General features: G+C 49.5%; 3 protein-coding genes across 5 annotated transcripts in view; 1 reads left to right on the top strand and 2 right to left on the bottom strand.

Annotated features, from left to right (window-relative positions):
- Nucleotides 1-3: 3 nt before the first annotated feature.
- Nucleotides 4-3,705, bottom strand: LOC308055157 (thiol S-methyltransferase TMT1A-like). Its single transcript, XM_080368830.1, has 2 exons — nucleotides 1,455-3,705; nucleotides 4-503 (listed from the first exon to the last, which is right to left on the bottom strand). Exons 1-2 carry the CDS (start codon nucleotides 1,956-1,958, stop codon nucleotides 267-269), a joined length of 741 nt encoding a protein of 246 aa, XP_080224956.1. The 5' UTR covers nucleotides 1,959-3,705; the 3' UTR covers nucleotides 4-266.
- A 457-nt stretch (nucleotides 3,706-4,162) lies between these two features.
- On the bottom strand, nucleotides 4,163-9,629 carry LOC308055158 (thiol S-methyltransferase TMT1A-like). The gene is made up of 2 exons (XM_080368831.1): nucleotides 5,969-9,629; nucleotides 4,163-4,433 (listed from the first exon to the last, which is right to left on the bottom strand). Exons 1-2 carry the CDS (start codon nucleotides 6,461-6,463, stop codon nucleotides 4,197-4,199), a joined length of 732 nt encoding a protein of 243 aa, XP_080224957.1. The 5' UTR covers nucleotides 6,464-9,629; the 3' UTR covers nucleotides 4,163-4,196.
- A 96-nt stretch (nucleotides 9,630-9,725) lies between these two features.
- Nucleotides 9,726-18,207, top strand: part of SCN8A (sodium voltage-gated channel alpha subunit 8) — a 55,625-nt gene continuing 47,143 nt past the window's right edge. For 2 of the 3 annotated variants that reach the window (XM_080368802.1, XM_080368800.1), the window contains exon 1: nucleotides 9,727-9,849. The gene's annotated coding sequence lies outside the window, so the exon portion shown is untranslated. Of the gene's footprint in view, nucleotides 9,850-18,207 lie in introns of all 3 variants that reach the window. The other variant, XM_080368801.1, reaches the window with a different exon arrangement.

The raw sequence follows: 18,207 nt of genomic DNA, 5'->3' as shown, positions 1-18,207 counted from the left end.
ATATAGGCAAGAAACCCCATAATTTATTTTTTTTCTGCCCACTGGGCTGTTGTGCGTTCTCCTGGGATCCCCTGTGGGCAGCACTGAGGTCTGGCCTGGCACAGTCAGGGCTCCATAGTTTTGAAAACTTGACCCCCTCAGAATCAAACTTAATTCAAGTCTCTTGCTGCGTTGCCTAGATTTGGATGTCTGGATTAGCCTGTGCTGTGGGATCAGGGTGAGGATTTCTGTGAGGGCAGGGAAAAGGCCTGGTGGGGTGGCCGGGGCTACTTGATGGCGTAGCCGATGATGTGCGGCTGAATGGGCGTCCAGGGGTACGCCAGGCTTATCTGCTGCAGGTGCAGCTCCGAGAAGTTGGCCTCTTCCAGATTCTTCTGTAGCTCTCTGGTAAGGCAGCATCCGTCAAAGATGAGTTTCCAAGTCAGAGAGCAGACCTGCTGCCAAAAATACTTCCAGCTGGAACGATCAGCGGCCACGTGCTCTAAGAAATAGAAAGCACCTCCCTGGGGAAAACAAAAGTCACCTTACAGAGCTGCAGCGGGCCGGGGGGACACACCAAACTTCTCCCTCCATCCCACCTCCTCTCACGTACAGACCAGCGCCGGTGCTGCTGGCTTGCTCGTCAGCATCCTCCCACCCCTTCCATGCCCTTTTTTTACAAAGTTTGTGGTGTCAGTTGGCATTAATGCAAGCAGGAAACTTGCAGAGGTTGGAAAGGCCTATCCAAAAAGTGTGAAGGATGTACTTGTTGATCCCTCTCTTACTGTAGCAATAGTTTGTTGTCTTTTTGTTTCAATTACAGTTGCTAGCATGCGATTCTTTTTGAAGAAAACCAAGTGAATTGCATAAATCCTACTCAAACTCAGTGTTTTTGACAACCCAGAGGATTGTCTTGAATGTGCCATTTTAAAGGCTGAAAGACTACTGCAAAAATACCCCAACAAACCAGCTTTTCTTAATCTTTAACTTGATTAGTATACTGCAGGGACTGAAGGCATTTAATTATTAGACTGTTCTAGTCATACAGGTAAATCAGCCCCGCTTCTAAGAAGCTAAAACAGTTTATTTAAAATGCAGACTATCAGTCTGTATCAGAGAGCTTCCCACCCAAAGAAAATCTGGTGTCTGTGGGGAAGGAACAACACCACAGGAACCCATTCTGCTTTAAATGATTCACAGTAATTACTTACAAAATTAGTGGCAGTTCTAGTTAGCAGATTGTTCCTTTTAGGGTTTTACTTCTAAGAAAAGGACAGACTGACCGGTATGTTGCTACTGCTTTGATTTGATTTGATTTGATTGCACCATTTAGCAGTGCGGAGTGGTTGTGGGTCTGGTTTGTAAGCTCGAAAACAAGTTTGGGGTTTTTTTCCTTGTTTTTATTTTTCTTTTGGTGCAGTGCCTCTGGAATAGGTGATAAAGGTAGTAACAGAACTTTTAATTCAGATACTCACCGGTCTGAGCACTCGCAGTACTTCCTTCAGGGTGCCATTGACATTGTGCACAGAGCAGAGGACCAAGGTGCAGACGACGGCATCCATGGAACCACTGGGCACCTGGTGCAGGTCTTCTCCTGCAGCTGTTAGGAAACCGTTGTAGTGGACATGCTGGTTCTTGTTTATGCTTCTCAAAAGGCCTTGCTCGAAGTTGGGGTTTACGTCAGTGCATGTGACTTTGCAGCCTGGTGGGTAGAACTGGAAGTTGGCACCGCAGCCGGTCCCAATCTCCAGCAGCCTCAGCTCTCCTGAGGGGCCTGTGAAGTCAGGTAGATTACAAAACAGCTCCTGCTTCAGCTTCTTGGTTTTCTTTTCCTGGCTTGCAGAAAATTTCTCTATCAAGAAAGGAAAAAATATCTTCCTACAGAAAGGCTGCCATATGCCCAGGAACGATAGCAGGTAGATGGGAGTGGTGAGCAGCACAAGGCACGTGCGGAAGAAGAGGATGCTGGCCTCCATCATTTCCAGCTTGGGGCAGAGGGATCTGTGCTGAGCAAAAGTAGTTCTGCTGTGTGTCAGAGCCCTCGGAATTCTGTCAGAGCCCTTGGTTTTCAGACAGAGCAATTCATGTACTTGCCGTGTGCCTCCCGAAGTATATTCAGCTCCTTGGATCAATCTGGTAGACTTTTCTCTAAAGCTGATTTTAAAGTCTGGTCACTGGCGAGGAAGGGGAAAGCAGGACTGCATACCAAACAGCTCCCATAGCTTCCCAACTCTGGCAGGAGAGGAGCGGCCAATCTCTTAGGTAAACCAGAATAAAGCAGGCAGTACAACTTGGTCTGTAACCTCTGGCAAAATACCCTAAGGCAACCTTATGTGGTGCTGAGCAGTTTCAGGTTACAGGTTGTCTCTTAAAGCAGCCAAAGTCTTTAGTGAGCTGAAGAAAATGAGTTAGAACTCTGGATTTGTAGTAGGTGTTTCATTGGGAGTTTGATTAACACTGCAGTTAAACTGCATTTGTTTAAGATTTAATTTTTCATCCCGTTGTAAGTAGCTGGTTAAGCAAGTCAGCTAGTTGCTCTCTGTGCTCTCTCTGCAACAGAAGCTTTCAGTTTTTCCATTACATGGACACCTGAAATACTTTGATATGCGCATTCGGGCTCCTTTGCAGTGAACAACCTTGCTTTTTTTAATTATCTTTCCGACCTTTCATGGGAATCATGGAACAGAGATAAAACAATTTATTCAGTAATCGCTGCATACAGTAGCGTATGGCTTGGTTTTAGTCACTTCACACGTTCGAGTCAAAAATGAACGGTCTGTTCTACGCTGAATGCATTCTGTGATACCTTTGCAATGTTGCAGTGGCCAGTGCTCTTTCAAAAGATTTGGTAGCCGTGTGGGTTGGCCACTAGCACTTCTTTGCTCTGCGCCAGGTGAGCCTAGTACAGGAGGACTTAAGGTCCCTAATAAAGGCAGTTCTGTTGGGAATTGCACTGGAGAACTTTGTTGAGTGACCCATAGTCCAGTTGTCCCATGAGTTACCTCCTCCCTCTAGTGGTAATAAAGCAAAGAGAAAATCCAGCATACGGCAGCATCGTTACAGACTGCTTTATTAACGAACTCTGTCGTCATACCCTCATACCTCCACCTTGTGGCAACTGCATTGGAGAAACAAATTGGAACAAGGGGAATTACTCTCTGTGTAGACTGGCTGGACGTGTATGGAGCACAAAATAGAGATATTAACGCATTAGTTTCTTGTAATCTGTTTCAGGTTTTAGTTCCTCGTTGCTATACCGCAGGGAATCACAGAAAAGTTGAACAGTGGCCAAGGCAGCAGCACCTTCTCTTGGTGTCCTAGGGGAGTTGAACTGGGAAACACTGCTAATGAAACTCCTGGCTTTTAAAAGAGAGCTCTTTAAGGTGTGATCCCGATCAGAGGGAGAGTAGAAAAGCAAGAGTTTAAGCAAAGCTAAAACACGTTACTACAGCATGATAAAAGGGCTCTAAGGACATGGCTGCTCTAGTAGTAGCATTTTACAGCGGAGATGAGATTCCTGCCTTCTGATTTAACAAATGCTAATTTTCTCCCAGGGTAAAAAGAAATTCCATTTTTTGCTTTGTAGGTGGCTGTTTCAAGTTAAATCTGTGCTGACAGCGTTAGCATCTAACGGCCAGTGAGAAGCATGGCAAGTGACCTGGTGGTGTAACAAGCGCTTCCCTGAATACACAACAGTCCTGTCAGGAAGGACTTGCACTGGCACGGGTGAGTGAATGCCTGCTCGTAAATATATTTCATAATGGGAAGACTGAAATGAAAGTGCTCGTAGTGATGCTGTATTTATTATGCATGTGTCCTGTATTGGAAACGTTAGGGGCTGGGCTTTATTCTCTGCCCTCAGGAAAACATTAGCCCTCTGTACTTGCTTCTGTGTATCTTCTGCTCCCTTTCTTCTCTCTCCCCCTTCTCAGCTCTCCAAGATCCTGACTCCTCCTTTATTCTTTATTGGACTGAAACATGTTGCCTAGGCTTCTTTCCAGTTTGCCCAGTCCCCGTGCTGCAGCTCTGTTTCAGAGCTCTATCCACATAACCTACCTAACCAATGGAAGAATGGGATTCCCGCTTGGAATGAACTGTGGCTGCTCAGGAAGTTTTCCATACTTTTGTTCTGTGTATGGGCTGACCGCAAGGGTGAAAAACCTTCTATAAAGCACAAAAGGAGTACTGAAGGGAGGCCCCGCAGGGCTCCTGGTCATTTATTTCACTGCATACCCAATGATATGAGGACTAGTAGGAATCCAGTAAGGTTTGACACGAATGCGCCTCAAATTCAGTTCTGAGAAATTAGTTTTCTCCAGCTCCTTCTGTGTCTCTCTGCTCAGGGAACACCCATCTCCAAAATACTTCCAGACCGGGTCACAGACCTTTTGCCAAAAGTAGGTCCAACTGGAATGATCTGCAGCCACGTGCTCCAAGAAGTAGAAAGCTCCACCCTAGAAAACAGTGCCATAAAAAAAAAAAAAAAAAAAAAAAAAAAGGACTTAGGACTGTTGACCTCTGTATGCAGTATTTGATCTTTTCCATCTTGGTAAACACTTTTTTTTTTTTTTTTCACCTTTTTAAAGTGATAAAACCTTTTTTGGTGCCTTTTATCACCTCTCTTGAAGACCAGCCTCCTTTCCTAGATGTTAGGCATGCTAAAGTCAGGGTTGTTTTGAACAGGGAGGTCTCTAAAAGTCCCTCCGTTTGTGGACTTTGCGGTTTTGTGGAAGATGGTGGCTGTTACTGGGTGAGGATTGTGCAAGAGGCAGAATCATGTGACAGCAGGAACCACTGCCACCAGGTTTTTGTCTCTGCTGTGCATGAGCTTGGACAAACCAACCTCCTTGTGTTTCAGTTTTTGCTCGTCTCAGAAATGTGCATAAACAGTTTGCTTACTCTACATACCAGGAAGGAAAAGAGTTTATTTCTTAATGTTTATAATCTAATGCCAGTTAGCTTTAGCAAGTAGAAATCTCATGTCCCAGGGCGGGAGAGGGGCTACAGTCGGTATCTGTGCTACGTAATAGTTCTGTTGTTGTCGGTCTCGTGAATGCTATTGATGTTTAATTGTAACTTTGATCGCATCTGCTCGATGTCTTTCCATGTTTGTAAATAACAGATAAAAAGCAAATCTGTATTGTAAGCAAATCTTTCCCGTGAAACTTGTTCAGTGGAGCCAAATAGAGAAGTCAAAAGTTCAGACCTGATGTCTCCTTCCCCTACTTAGTGGAGTGTGTTGGGGATGATCTTATTCCCTCTTCCCTGGTTTTGCTTTGTAAGAGTGTGCAAGATTGCCTGGAGGAACTAATTGGGGTTTCTGCCATGTGCAGGGCTGAAGTCTCATTTACGCATGGAGACTGACCAGCTACACAGATTTAGCTCCCCTGTGTGGATAGGATTTGTGTTAAGTTTAACTCTTCCCAGTTATTCTGAGAAAAAAAGAGTGCATGTAGAAGACAAGCGGTATGTAAATGTGGCATTTTACAAGCATCACCCTAGATTATAATGAAAATACCTGCTTAGCTGGGTAAGTTTTAAAGATAAGAGTATCGCTAGAGAAAACACATGGCAACTATGTACTGAAATTGTTAATGATTGCTGGTGTTACACTGCACATTTCTTCCTGCTTCCCTCCCCATATTCCACATCGTACTGCAGTAAATCCTGCTCATCCAGTACCGCTCTGCTCCTGCTCCTCCTCCTCCTCCTCCTCCTCCTAGCTCCCAGCACCTCCTGGGTTGTGTTTTGGAGTTTTTTAGTGGTGGGTTTGGTTTTGGTTTATTTTACTCTTTGTTTCTGAAACAGCTTTAGCCTTGGAGTTTTTGCAGCTTGCCCAACTGCAAGCGCAGGAGCCGGGATGCTGGGTTGAGTAGCTGCGTCTCTCATTTGCCCAGGCAATCACAGCGGTGTGCTGGGCCTCCAGACCTCCTGCCTGCTTGGCACACAAATCAGCATCCCCCATCTCCCCCGCGCTGCCCCCGCTTACCAGCCTAAGCACCCGCAAAACCTCCAGCAGGACTTTCTGGATGTTGGTCACAGAGCACAGCACTAAGGTGCACACCACCACGTCCATGGCGCCGTCCGGTATTTGATGCAGATCCTCGCCAGAAGCAACCACTGAACGTTCAAGCTGAAGGTGCCGGTTCTCCGAGAGGCTCTTGAGAAGGAACTTTTGGAAATGCGGATTGGGGTCGGTGCAGGTCAGCCGGCAGCCCGCTGGGTAGAACGAGAAATTGGTGCCGGTGCCTGTGCCGATTTCCAGCAACGTGAGCTGCCCCGAAGGGCCTGCAAATTTTCTTAGGTTGCTGAACAGCTCTTGTTTTTGCCTGTAGACCTTACGGTTGTAGATGAGCGTCACCTTCGCCATGACATATGGGAAGACTTTCTTATAGAAGGAGTCCCATAAGCCCAGGCAGGCGAGTGCGTGGAGGGGCAGGAGGAGGAGCTGCATGCATCGCTGGAGGAAGATGCCGAGCAGCATCCTTGGAGCTGGCAGCTTGTCACGCACGCCCTGCTCGCGTCGCTGCTGCCAGTGCCACCTCTGAACCGGATGCGTACGTGTCCGTCTGTCTGGCCCGTCTGTCTGGCCGGGTGCCAAGCGCCTTCTTAAAGAGGCAGCACCTTGAGCGGGGAGCGCAGCACCAGCGTGCGGGGCTGCCTTTGCTCCTTAGTGTGTGGCTGGCTTTGAATCCGTCGCCTCTACGGAAACGCGTGAGCAGCGGGTTGAATCGGAAAGCTCGCAGCCTGCCTGCTCGGAGCCTGCCAGCAGGGAGAAACGCCCCGTCCACACCTCGCGAGTTCGTTTGCTGTTGGGTTTTGCTGACTGCTGCATCATCGCAGCCCTGAGCTGCAATGGGGGGCTCTCCCCACGTCTCTCCCCTCTCCCAGCAACCTGCAGCTTTAGGTACCCCCTCAGGTACACGCTCATCTTATAGGTGCTACAGAGCTTGCCTAAGAACCCCGGACACTTGTATAACAGAAGGATTGCACCCACCATGTAGAAATCTTTCAGGCTATAGCAATCCCTCTGGCTCTCCACATGTAATATGTTTAAATTCCATGGTCCTTCCAGCTACTCCACTTTGGTTTAGCCTCCCTGGGCTTGCCCGGTGCCTGTCACAGCAAAGGGACGTGGTCACCGACACACAGACACCCCGTGTGCTTTGCAGAGGCGCCTGTGTGACATACTCTGCAAAGCCTGCGAACTGACGAGGCAATTCGGAGGTCACCACACCGAAGGTGAAGGGAGAAGCAAGAGCTGTGATGATGGAATAAGGAAAAGGCAGTATCCTTATCAAGCAGCTTGGATTTTTTTTTTTTTTTTTTTTTTACTGAGCAGCTGTGTGCTTCTTAAAGAGACAGCACAGCACCAGGTAGTTACTGTTCAGAGGGAGGATTACAGAATTTCTGTTGCCCGAGTTCTGGGTAGTTTTGTTCTCTTTTAACCTAAGGAGGAGTTTTATCGTGGGTTTTTCTGGTGTTTTTTTTTTGCTTATAGGCAAGCAAAACCATTAACAGGAGCTGTAGTATTTATCTGCTTTACAAGGAAGGAATATTTTGGAAATAATTTCAGACTCTGTGTACACGCGTTTTCTGAAGATTCCCTATCGACCTGGATCGGGATAACGAACCAGATCAGTCCTGGCTGATCAGAAGGGTGGAGAGGGCAATCCACGGATGCGTAACTCCGTGTGGGGACTGTGCGGAGCTTCGTGCCTCCCGTCTGAGATAGAGCCTCTCCTAGGCTGTGCTAGGATGACTCTGGTCGATTAGGAACTTTTTTTTTTTGTTTTGTTATCACCGTTCAAGCTCTGAGGGCGTTGACCTATTTATTTCTTTAAGCGCCTTGCTTAAAGATATCTTACACAAACCGTAATAACACCCTGGGGGCCCCCGAATGTCCTTGAAAGTATTTCTGGTGCGCAGCCCGCCCCAGAGGGACCCGTGTGCCCACGGTTCCCAGCAGCTCTGTGGGTGCCCTAGTTGGAAGCCTGGGTGTGCTCCTGCATCTCCATCCCTGTGGCCACTGCCAGCAGCGCTGCCTGGGTGCAGCTCTGGGTGCTTCACCCTGCTAGCACCCACACCTATGTAAGGAAGGTATTTTTTCGGGTGTTGTGTGACCTAACTTTGATGTTTGGACACAAACACTCTCTATTTGGGAGATACTGCCCTGTTTCTCAGCAGTTTGTTATCAGTGGATTGTTTTTTCCTGTATTTCAGTAGGTTTAGTTCTGCTGATTTCACATCTGCAGGACGATCAAGCCAACGAAAGTCCAGTTTGGACTGAAAATTTCTCAGACTCTGCAGCTTTCTGTAGCAGTTTATTTAATCTAAGTGCTTTTGATTAGTTAGGGCTTGAGATATCTACATTTTTTAGGTTGCGCCTGCCCTTGTGTTACAGTAAGGTAGTCCCATAAAAGTCAGCGATGTAAAGTGAGGGCAGATTTAGTTCCTGTGTCATTTCTAAAGCAAGATAAATGAGTTCTCCAGCACAGCGCTGTGTCCCTAGCTTGTCTGCTCAGCACACAACTCCAAAAGCTTTGCTCAGAGGACAAAGATTGAAAATTCAGCGAAGAGGACATTTCTGCAAGGTGGATTTTGTTTGTTTTGGTTTTGTTTTCCTAAAGCAGCAGCCTAGTACGGTGTTTCGGGTTGTTCTTTCAGCAACAGAGGCAGAGCCTTAGGAAGAGCAGGAACTATGTCACTATAAAAAGTGATCCTAAGATTGCCATCATAAATTAATAGGCATAATGTTAATAGGTATAAATTCTGTGTATAAAGGAGGAGGAGTCATCGTCTCTTAACTGAAGAAGGTAACTTGGGTTGATCATTAGCGCTGTTAATCACTGTTTTCCTGGGGAGAATGAAAATCTGCGTGTATGACAGGCTTGTAGGTGAGGACGATATTCCAGGGGAGAGTTCCAGCTCTCTGGTGAGCTGCTGGGCATGGGGGAGCTCCACAGCTCCCCAAGAAACCTGCCAGGCGCTGAGGAAGGCCTGGTGAGAAGAAAACCATTGGCCCCAGTGGCAATTAGAGGGAAGAAGCCAGTACAGTGCCTGGATCTGCCGGACAAAGAGCATCACGGCACGTACGGCGTATACATTTATGAAAATGTAAAATCTTCCTGTTTCCAGCTAATCCAGGGTGGAGGCCACGGAGCTCTTTGTGGCGACACATTCTGTGATGTGCGTGGCCTTTGGAAGTATGAAGGGAAAAAAAAAAAAAGAATAGGAAAAAGTGTTTGGCTGCTCCAAAGTTTTGGGTTTGCTGTGGCGGTGACACCTGCCCGGGCCACGCTCTCGGTGTTCATCACGGGGCTTCTGCGCTTAATTGCGAGGTCGGTCCTAATGAGTGAAGCTTTGTTGGCTTAAAAGTTTGGCGGTCGTTGTTATTTGTTGTTCCAGAGCCACAGCCCCCCCCCCCCGCCCAGGCCCGCTGCATCGCCAACCGCGCGGGGTTTTTTCCACCGGAACCGCGATAGTTGCCGCTATCGCGACTGATCGCGGTAGGCGCTGGCTGCCAGCCGTGCTTAACGCTCTGCGGCGGGGCCGGGGGGGCTTCGGGCCGGTCCCCCCCCCTCCCAAGGTAGGGTTGGCCGGGGGGGTTGGTCAGGGGGGCCAGGGCTCCCCGGCGGGGGCGCGCACGGGCGTTTGGGCGCGCTCCCCCCGCCCCCTGGCGGTGGGCAGGGGCCGGCGCGCCGTGCGGGGAGGGGGGGGTGGGGAGGGGGGAGGGCAGGCGGGGGGGGGGGGGGGGGGGGCAGCGCAGGCAGCGCACCAAGATGGCGACAACCGCAGTTCCTCCTGCAGCTCCCCCACCTCCGCAGTCCAGCAACGCCTTGCGGGAGACGCGCTAGTGCAGCGGCCACAGTAAGTGACAGCCCCGGCGCGGGGCCCGTGCCGGGGGTCTTTTTGCTCCCCGGATTCTTCTTCTTATTTTTTTTTTTAATTCATATATCCCTCCCCCCCCCCCCAGCAGCAGCACCACCACCACACTCTTCCCCCCGTCCCCCCCGCCGCGGGCGGGGGTTTGCCGCAGAGCGATGTCCTGGGCTCGCGTGGGGAGGCACGGCTGGTGCAGCTGCGGGGGGGCTGGGGTAGCCCCCTGCCCCAAATCCGCCCCTTCCAGCGGCGGGGGGCTGCAGGCGGGGGGGGGGGGGCCTGGAGCCTTCCCCCTCCTCACCCCTCGGAGGAGAGTTGGCCCCGCTGGATGCCCAACCCTGCGCTCAGGGAGGGGGTGCGGGGGTGCTGTCCCCCCCTCTCCCCCGCCGCCCCCCGCGCCCCAGCAGCAGCCCGGGGGCTCCGGGGCGGCCCCTGCCGCGGGTGGGCGAAGCTCCAGCCGCCCCTTCCCGCTCCCCCCGCACCCCACTGCAGCCGGGGGCCCCCAGCCCCGTGGGGGAGGGGGGTCGCCAGACCTCCAGCCGGCCTCGGGTCAGCGTTCCCGAGGTGGGGTGGGGGTGGGGGCGAGCCCCCCTGTGCGCCCCCGCTCAGCCCGCAGCGGCGGGCCACCCTCCCCACCCACTCGAGGCCCTTCTCCAGGCCCCGTACCGGCGGCTGTGCTCTTTGTCTGCATTGGGGGGGGAGCAGAGGAGGGCTCCTTGGGGGGGTCTTGGGGCAGCCACCCCCTCAGCCCTAGCTGCAGAGCCGGGCAGCCCCCTGCCACCCCCTTCCCCCTCCTGCTCGGCCTCCCGCTGTTTGGGGCGGGGGGAGGGGGGGAAGTTGGAGGACAGTTTTGGGGGGGCGATGCGTGGGGCGGCTTTGAGGTACCAGGCTGACCCAGATGTTGGCATCACCGTCACACTCCTGCATCCTCCCCCCGTGCCCGGCAGATGTGCTTTACATTTCCCTTCCTCTGGAGAAGGAATTGCACATTCCCAAGCTTTTTCTAGGCAAAATCTGGGTGTCTTCTTCCCCTCCCCCCCTCTCCCCCCTTTCTGGTGCAAATTATGCCCAGCTGATGTGGGGGTGGGGAAGCTGGAGGAGATGCTCCACGGCAGTAGCTGCAGATGATCCGAGGTAAAGTCTAAAAGTCTGATGGGAAAGGGGAGTGTGTGTGAGCTGGAGCTCGGCTTCTCCCAAGGGCCTGAGCTGGATTTTGGAGGTGGATCCCAGCTGTGGCTGGTTGGTCACTGCTGGATTTCCAGGGGACCTTCGGGGGGTCCTCCAGGAGCTGGCGGGGGCGGGGGTGGTGTCAGCTGATGGGGCGCGGGTTGTGCCTCTGCCATGTGTAGACATGGAACATGGTCCTTGCAACACTGCAGCGTTCCACCCCCAGTGGGGACCCATGACCTGTATGTCCTCGTTTCACACTGGGGAAGGTTTAATTTTGAAGAGCGAGGGTGTTGGGGGAGCCACGTTGCCCCCTCCTCATCTCTTTAGAGGCAAAAAGGGAAGGGAGCTGTATGGCAGTGGTTTCCCACGGGTGGTGGCTCCAGTCTGGATGGAGAGGGCCTGGAAGCGTTCTTGCACAGGGATGCTTATTTTTCCGTGTTTGTGATGGATGCTCCTCTAAGAAGAGATTGTGATGCAGGGCAGGCGGCAGGCTGGTGGGCACCCCGATGGGGCGTGCAGGGGGAGCCCCAGTGGTGGTGTGTGGGGGGGAACCCCGATGGGGCGTGCCAGGGGGGAGCTCCAGTGGGGTATGCAGGGGCGGGGGGGCAACAGGGTGTGCAGAGAGAACCTCAGTGGGATGTTCAGGTGGGAGCCCACTGGGGTGGCTGGTGGGAGCCCTGGTGGGCGCACCAGTGGGGTGTGCTGGTGGGCGCCCTGGTGGGCGCACCGGTGGGGTGTGCTGGTGGGCGCCCCAGTGGGCGCACCGGTGGGGTGTGCTGGTGGGCGCCCCGATGGTGGCACACAAGAGGATGCCCCGGAGGGTGCCCCGATGGCAGCATGCAGGGGGCAGTGCCAGTGGCAGCCCCGGTGGGGTATGCGGGGGGCAGCGCCGGTGGCAGTGCTGGTGGCACATGCAGGGGGGCAGCCCCAGTGACAGCCCCACTGGCTCCCCTCAGACCCCTCCCCACGGGGGTTGAGTGCCACGTGCCTGCACGGCAGTGGGTGCAGAAGCAGACAGCTCAAAGTGGGGTGGGGGGGACATCACACCCCATCCTGGTGCTGGGTGCTGTTACGTCTAGTTGGTGAAGCTGCGTGTAACCTACACGTAGCCGCGGGCGCTGCGCAGCGATGGAGGAGTTAATGTGTGTCAGAGCCATGAGCAAAGGGGCAGTGCGTGGTGCCAGGCTGGTTGTGCTTTCCATCCCTGTGTGGCAAGAGGTCCCCATCCTTAGCTTCAGTTGTGTTTAAATAAAATAATTAATGTGACTGGAGGGCTCCGTGATCCTCCTTTGCTTATTTCAACACTTTTCCAGTGCCGTTCATCCCGGGTGACAAGGACCTGGACCTATTACAGTTTAACCAGTTATATAAGCTGGGGCGGATGGCTTGTATCTGGATCATGGTATGGATACTGTACTGCTCGGCGAAACAAGTGTAATTACGTGAATATTTTGTGAGCAGAGTTTCTAACAGTAAAGAGGTTGCGTGTTGCGGGAAATTGAGCACGGATGTATTTTCGTTCTCAGTTAAAGGAGGTGAAATAAAACAGAAGCCGAGCCGGTGTTGCCTGAAGTCGCTTGAAAATCTAAAGTCACCATGTATTCTTCCTTCCCTTCGTCGTTATGTCTGCGTTCATTTGTGGACTTGCTGGGCTTGTTTAGTGTACTTTTTCGTTAGAATGATGTGACGTGGCTTTACATATCAATTGATACTTACTATTTTTCAATGGCTGGAGAGGCTGTATGTGACGCTGGGCCATGCCGTGTCCATGCGGTCACATGGTTCCCATTCACTATTGATCGCCTTCCTCCCCGAGCAGCTGCAGCTGCCATTGACATCAACAAATACACTGGAATCGATCATTTATTCTTGTGTTCAAAGCAATGGTTTGGATTAAAGAAGGTGCGGTAAAATAACAAAACAAAAGCACTGGAGCTGGGAACCAGTACGGGGAAAATAATTGAAGGAACCGCGGGGAGGAGGTTGCGTGGGATGGCTTGTGGTTGTAAGGGGGAGAGCTTGGCATCATTGGCTTTGATTTAGTGGGGTTCAGAAAGAATTAAACGTTCAGGCTTTCCCCTGATGTCCTGTTACTCCCGGAGTGGATGGTGGCGGAGCTGGAGGATGTGGTGGAGGAGGGGTGGCTCGCTGCTGCAGGATTCAAAATCCTCCTTGGCATTAGCTCAGACTCCGGACTTGACTTCCAACACTTTGCAGGGTCTTCTGTCTTCCGAAAGGCTGGCTGTTCCCAAGTTTGAGGACTTCTGCCTTCTCTTCCCTCGGCCTTACCCTGCTGCACAGCGTTATTCCTGCCTAATGGAGCATGTCAGCATACGGGATATTTTAAGCAGGCAGAGTAGCCGGCAGGGGCTGACCTGTAGCAAAATGATGAAATTGCACCTTTCTGAAACCAGCCCTTTCAAAAGGCAAAACTCTTGCTATTTAAGACCTAAAAATCCCGTTCCGTGTTACTCATACTGCTCCTGTGCTAGCAGAAAGGTAGCTATGAGGAGGTTATAAAATATCTGAGCAGTTAATTCCAGAAGGATTTAAATTAAAAAAAAAAAAAAAAAAAGCAGCAGTAATATTTTTCATTGTGGAACAGCGTATGACACATCATGAACTTTACAGGTAGTGACCTTAAAGTTACGTGAATAAAACCTTTGTTGCTGGACAGGTAGGGAGCAGAAAATACTGAAAATGGCTAAATCCATCTCCTTTCTCTCTTTTCTCTTGATAAGTACACTGTTCCTTATTTTTACTAGAACCCCCCTAGGATTTTTAAAACTAAGTAAAATATCCCTGCCTGCGGTTGCTCCTTTTCTGCGTGCCAGGCGTGCTTTGGCTCCTGAGGGAGGAGGTGCTGCTTGGGGTCAGGGGCTCCTACAGCTTGTTGGGGCTCACTGGCAGCATCCCGCTCTCCTTGGCCATTGTGGTGACGTTCCCAGTGCTGGGTTTTGAGGAAGGATGCTTCAACAAGAGCAGCCGAAGCTCATCACGCATCACTTACAGATCTTCTCTCAGCACCTCAACTTTTCTTTCTGTGGCTAAGCACACAACTGTTTTCTTTCCATGGGTAAGGGCATGCCCAGACCACATTGTTTCTATAACTTAACGCTAGACAAGAATATTGTTATTCCGAAGACCGGAATAATAAAAAGTTTTCTTTATTTCCAGGCGTGTTGACTTCCCAAGAGGTGTCCATGCTCGATATTGTTCAGAATCAGACCAGTTCTAAGGAGCCTGACCCTTACCCAGAGGAGCCGGGCATTATAGTTGTGAAGTTGCGGAGCTGGATACCTCATCTCTTAGGCCATTTGTGGATTTAATAATAGACCTGAGTGATTTAATGTGCCTTGAGTGATCCACAGGCCCTTCAGCGTGAGACGCATCTCACTGGAGTGGGAAAGTGCTCTAGAAACGTGGGGTTGAACAAGGAATTCTCCTGTTTCAATGGCATTTTCAGCAGGAGAGGAACTTTGTAGTAACTGGCAGGTGAAATCTGTAGCAGGACGGGAACGTTAAGGCAACTAGGAGTAGCTGCCATTAGGAGAGGGGGATTTTTGTGTAATTGGATGGGGGTGACAGGATGAAGGCAGTGTAACTCAGGCAAGCGCAAAACCTGCACAGGTTGTATTCCAGAACATTGCAGAAATTCTGGGATCTGTGTTGTGTAAGAGCAGAGAAATAGAAGGAGGGTTATTTATTCTCCTCCTTTTCGTATTTGTCCATCTTTCTACCATTTGTAATCGTACCATTGGAGGGCTCCACAACATTAAATGAATCCAGAATTACCATATAGGATAACTGTTACCTCGCTCCTATTTCATGGGTCGCTGGTAGGCTGCAGGAATTGAACAAGGGATTAAATTTACCCAAGAAGTATTTTGAACAACTCTGGGTTCAGGAGTTGGGCTTTACAAAGGGCAAGCTGAAGATCTTGGTTGGTCTGGGTGAACCCCCAAGTTCCTATGGGAGGTTGGTGGTAAATGCCAGTCAGCACGGAGTGATGGGAACAGGGACCGGGAGGGCTGGGGTTAGATATTTTTAGTTCTTGTAACTTACTGAGCGATATTACAGAAGTCATGCCGCTACTGGTAGGGATTAAAAAAGCTGACAGTACTAGATCTTTAGTTTTGAGAAACTTTGTATTAAAGCGTCTTTAAATATTAATATTGTTTTCTAATATTTTTCTGTTGCTTTTGCTTGCTCCTCCCTACGTTTCTGTTCATTTTTTTTTTTACCTTTGGAGGGGAGTGTGTGTTCAGGTTCAGTCCTGCTGCTGCTGTTCTAGAGCATCACTTTCCTGCCCTGTCCGGAGCCTGCCCTTGAGCTCTGCTCCGAGGCGAGTGGCCAGGAAACTTCTGTGATGTTTTACAAAGGCTGGGAAAAACACCCCACAAGACAAAAATAAATACTGCTTGAAAGTGAAAATATTTCCTTCTCCTTCCACCTTATAGCATCCAATGTGACAGGAGAGCTTTTCTAAGGGAAGGTTCCTCCCGCGTCTCGGCCGGTTGTGTTGCTGCACCTTTTCATTCATAAAATTGGCTGGTTTTAGACACGCAGGATTTACTGCAGATGGAGAAGATGGGTGAGTTCTTCTGAAGGCCATTTCCAGCCCCGGATTTTCTCATGCGTGGCTATTTCGGTTTGGCTCGAAGCTTTTTAGGTAGAATTTCAGGGGGCTGTTCATCAACACTGGGTTTTCCTTTCTTGCCCCAACCCTGCGTGTGTCTGTGTGGGTGAGATGGAAATTGGGAGAGAAGGGATCACTCTCAAAGGAACTCAAAGCCTTGCTGTGAATGCTTGAATCTGGAAAATTAGTAACTGAAGAAATGTGTTAAAGGAAAGATATTGCCTCAAAAGTGTTTTTTAATTTATTTGGACAATCAGCTTGAATAATTTATTGGAATATTTCATAATGTACCAGTAAATGGACTGCTGGGAACATTCAGAAAAAATAATTAAGTCTTAGTAACCAGGCACCTCAGTACAGCATTTTTATGGGTGTAAAATCTTGGATCTTGGAAAAATGTGTGTGTAAATACACAAGCTGGTCCCAGGGGGTTCTGTGCACCAAACTCCAGGTGTCTGGATGAATTCCTGCCTCCCCAGAAGTCTCTGGGTCGTTCCTGATGCCATTAGCCATGGATGGGCCAAGCACCCACCCTCTTCTTCGACTCCACCTGGGCAGGGAGTCTTCATCACAATTTTCAAAAAGTTTTTCTTGTTAGAGGTCGAAGAACCGCATGAAGAACCAAAATAAATTCTAGCGTTTACCAATTTCATTATATCCTCGGATGACTATACTCAGTTGTAAAATAGAATTGACAAGGTTTTTGGTGGAAGGAAGAGCCGAACGGCTCCTGCTGTGCTTCAGCAGCCCAGATGGGCCAGTGTGGAAGCATCTTTATTGATGGAGATGAGGATGAGGCGCAGCGCTCTTGGAGAACTGGTACTGGTGAGGCAGAGGAGCGGTCCCAGGTGTGGAGTTGGCAGCGCGGAGTGCGGAGCGTGTCCGATGCCTGGGCGGAGGCTCTTACCTACAGCCCCTTATTAACGGGACTGGAGCCTGGGAGAGTCCCAGTGCTTGTGATCCGCTTCCAGTTCCGCCACTGATTTCCAGGTGACCTTGGACAAATGATTTTCCCTTTCTAGCTCTCTGCGGAGAAACTTTTCCACTTGAATCCTGACATCTCCAAGATGATGATAGTTTAATATTTTTTCATTCCATCAACATGTGGATAATGATTAATTTTAGCAAAGGTCTTGAAGTAGTAGGTTTATTAAAAAAAAATAATTAGAGAATACTTGCTGCTTTTTGAATACCCTTTAATAACTAATTGAAACACGCAGCAAGGGGAAGGAGTGAACACCAGTTCTTGGTTCTGCTTCGTACACGGGCTTCTACAGCAGAAAATTTTTCCAAAATAGGCAGACTGGAGCCTGAACTCACCCAAAAAGTAGATGTGCTGGCACCCTCATTCTGTGTGGCTGGTTTGGGGGAATTCTTTTGCTGTTTTTCTTTTTTAATTTTTTTTTTTTTAGCAGACATTCCTGCAGTCTAAACTTCATTTTCCCAATGAACACAACAAAACCCCTCCTTGGTGAATGCTGAATAGATGTTTAGGAAATATTATTGTGTCCTCACGTGAAATTTTTTTTTCATTGAGTCTTTCTTCCTACTGAGAAAAACAGTAAATCCTAAAAGTGGAAATCCTGGTTATTCTCACTGTTTTACATCGACTGGACTCCCCCACACACCCACCTTTAACCGCTGCTCCTTGCTGTGGGCACGTCGGTTGTGGGATGCTGTGGGTCTCAGTGGGGCTCTATTCCAGACTGTTGGTCTGTGTGGTTTAGTTTTGTTTTGTTTTTTTTTAAATAAAACTAGCTGTCTGAACTATCACGGGTAGTTAGGTATGTGTGTGCTGAGCAAAGGTTATGGGCTGGCTGTTGGAGCTGCAAAGTGTGGCTTGGCATCGTAAGGACATGTGATGCTGGGCTAGCAAAGATTTAAAACCCAATATACAGGTCTGAGTTAAGGAATTAGATGAATATTTCCATTCCCATCCTTTCAGGTTACATCCTAATTTTGTCCATTATCTTACTATGGGATAATTAACGGGGAAAACAAACAAAGTGTCCGGGCAGGGAAGAACTTTGCAGGGAGGGAAAGCCGCGGGGTGCTGTTAAATGTGGATATTAAGTGAGCATCGCATCAGCCCCACGAGTAAGTACCACGTTGAAACAAGAGCAGCTGCTGCCGAGAGTGGGGCAGCGGAACAGCGTGGAGTACGCGGCGAGGCAGGCTGCTCACCTGCTTTATCGCTGTCGCATCAAAGCGTCTCGTGATTTATTAATGGTCCGGATCTTTGCAAAACCACTGTGATGTGCAACTGAGGACATGTGCTGGTTTTTTAGGTTATTTTGGTTTGTTTTTTTAAATTGGTTTTGGTTCGTGTCTTTTTTTTTTTTTTTTTTTTTTTTTTTTAAATACCCACTTAGTAGATTAGTTGGTTGCTTCCAGTTGCCGGTTGTGTAATTGTGCATACAAATCAGGCGTTCATTTGTGCCTTCGTTTTTTTTCCTTTTTTTTTTTTTTTTTTTTTTTTTTTTTTAAATGCTGTGTCCCTGAGCTACTTTGGTTTCTAAATTCAGGCCTTACATATT

The sequence above is a fragment of the Falco punctatus genome, assembly GCF_963210335.1.
Source record: "Falco punctatus genome assembly, chromosome: 18".
NCBI lineage: Eukaryota > Metazoa > Chordata > Aves > Falconiformes > Falconidae > Falco > Falco punctatus.
This window is presented reverse-complemented; position numbering and strand designations above follow the sequence as displayed.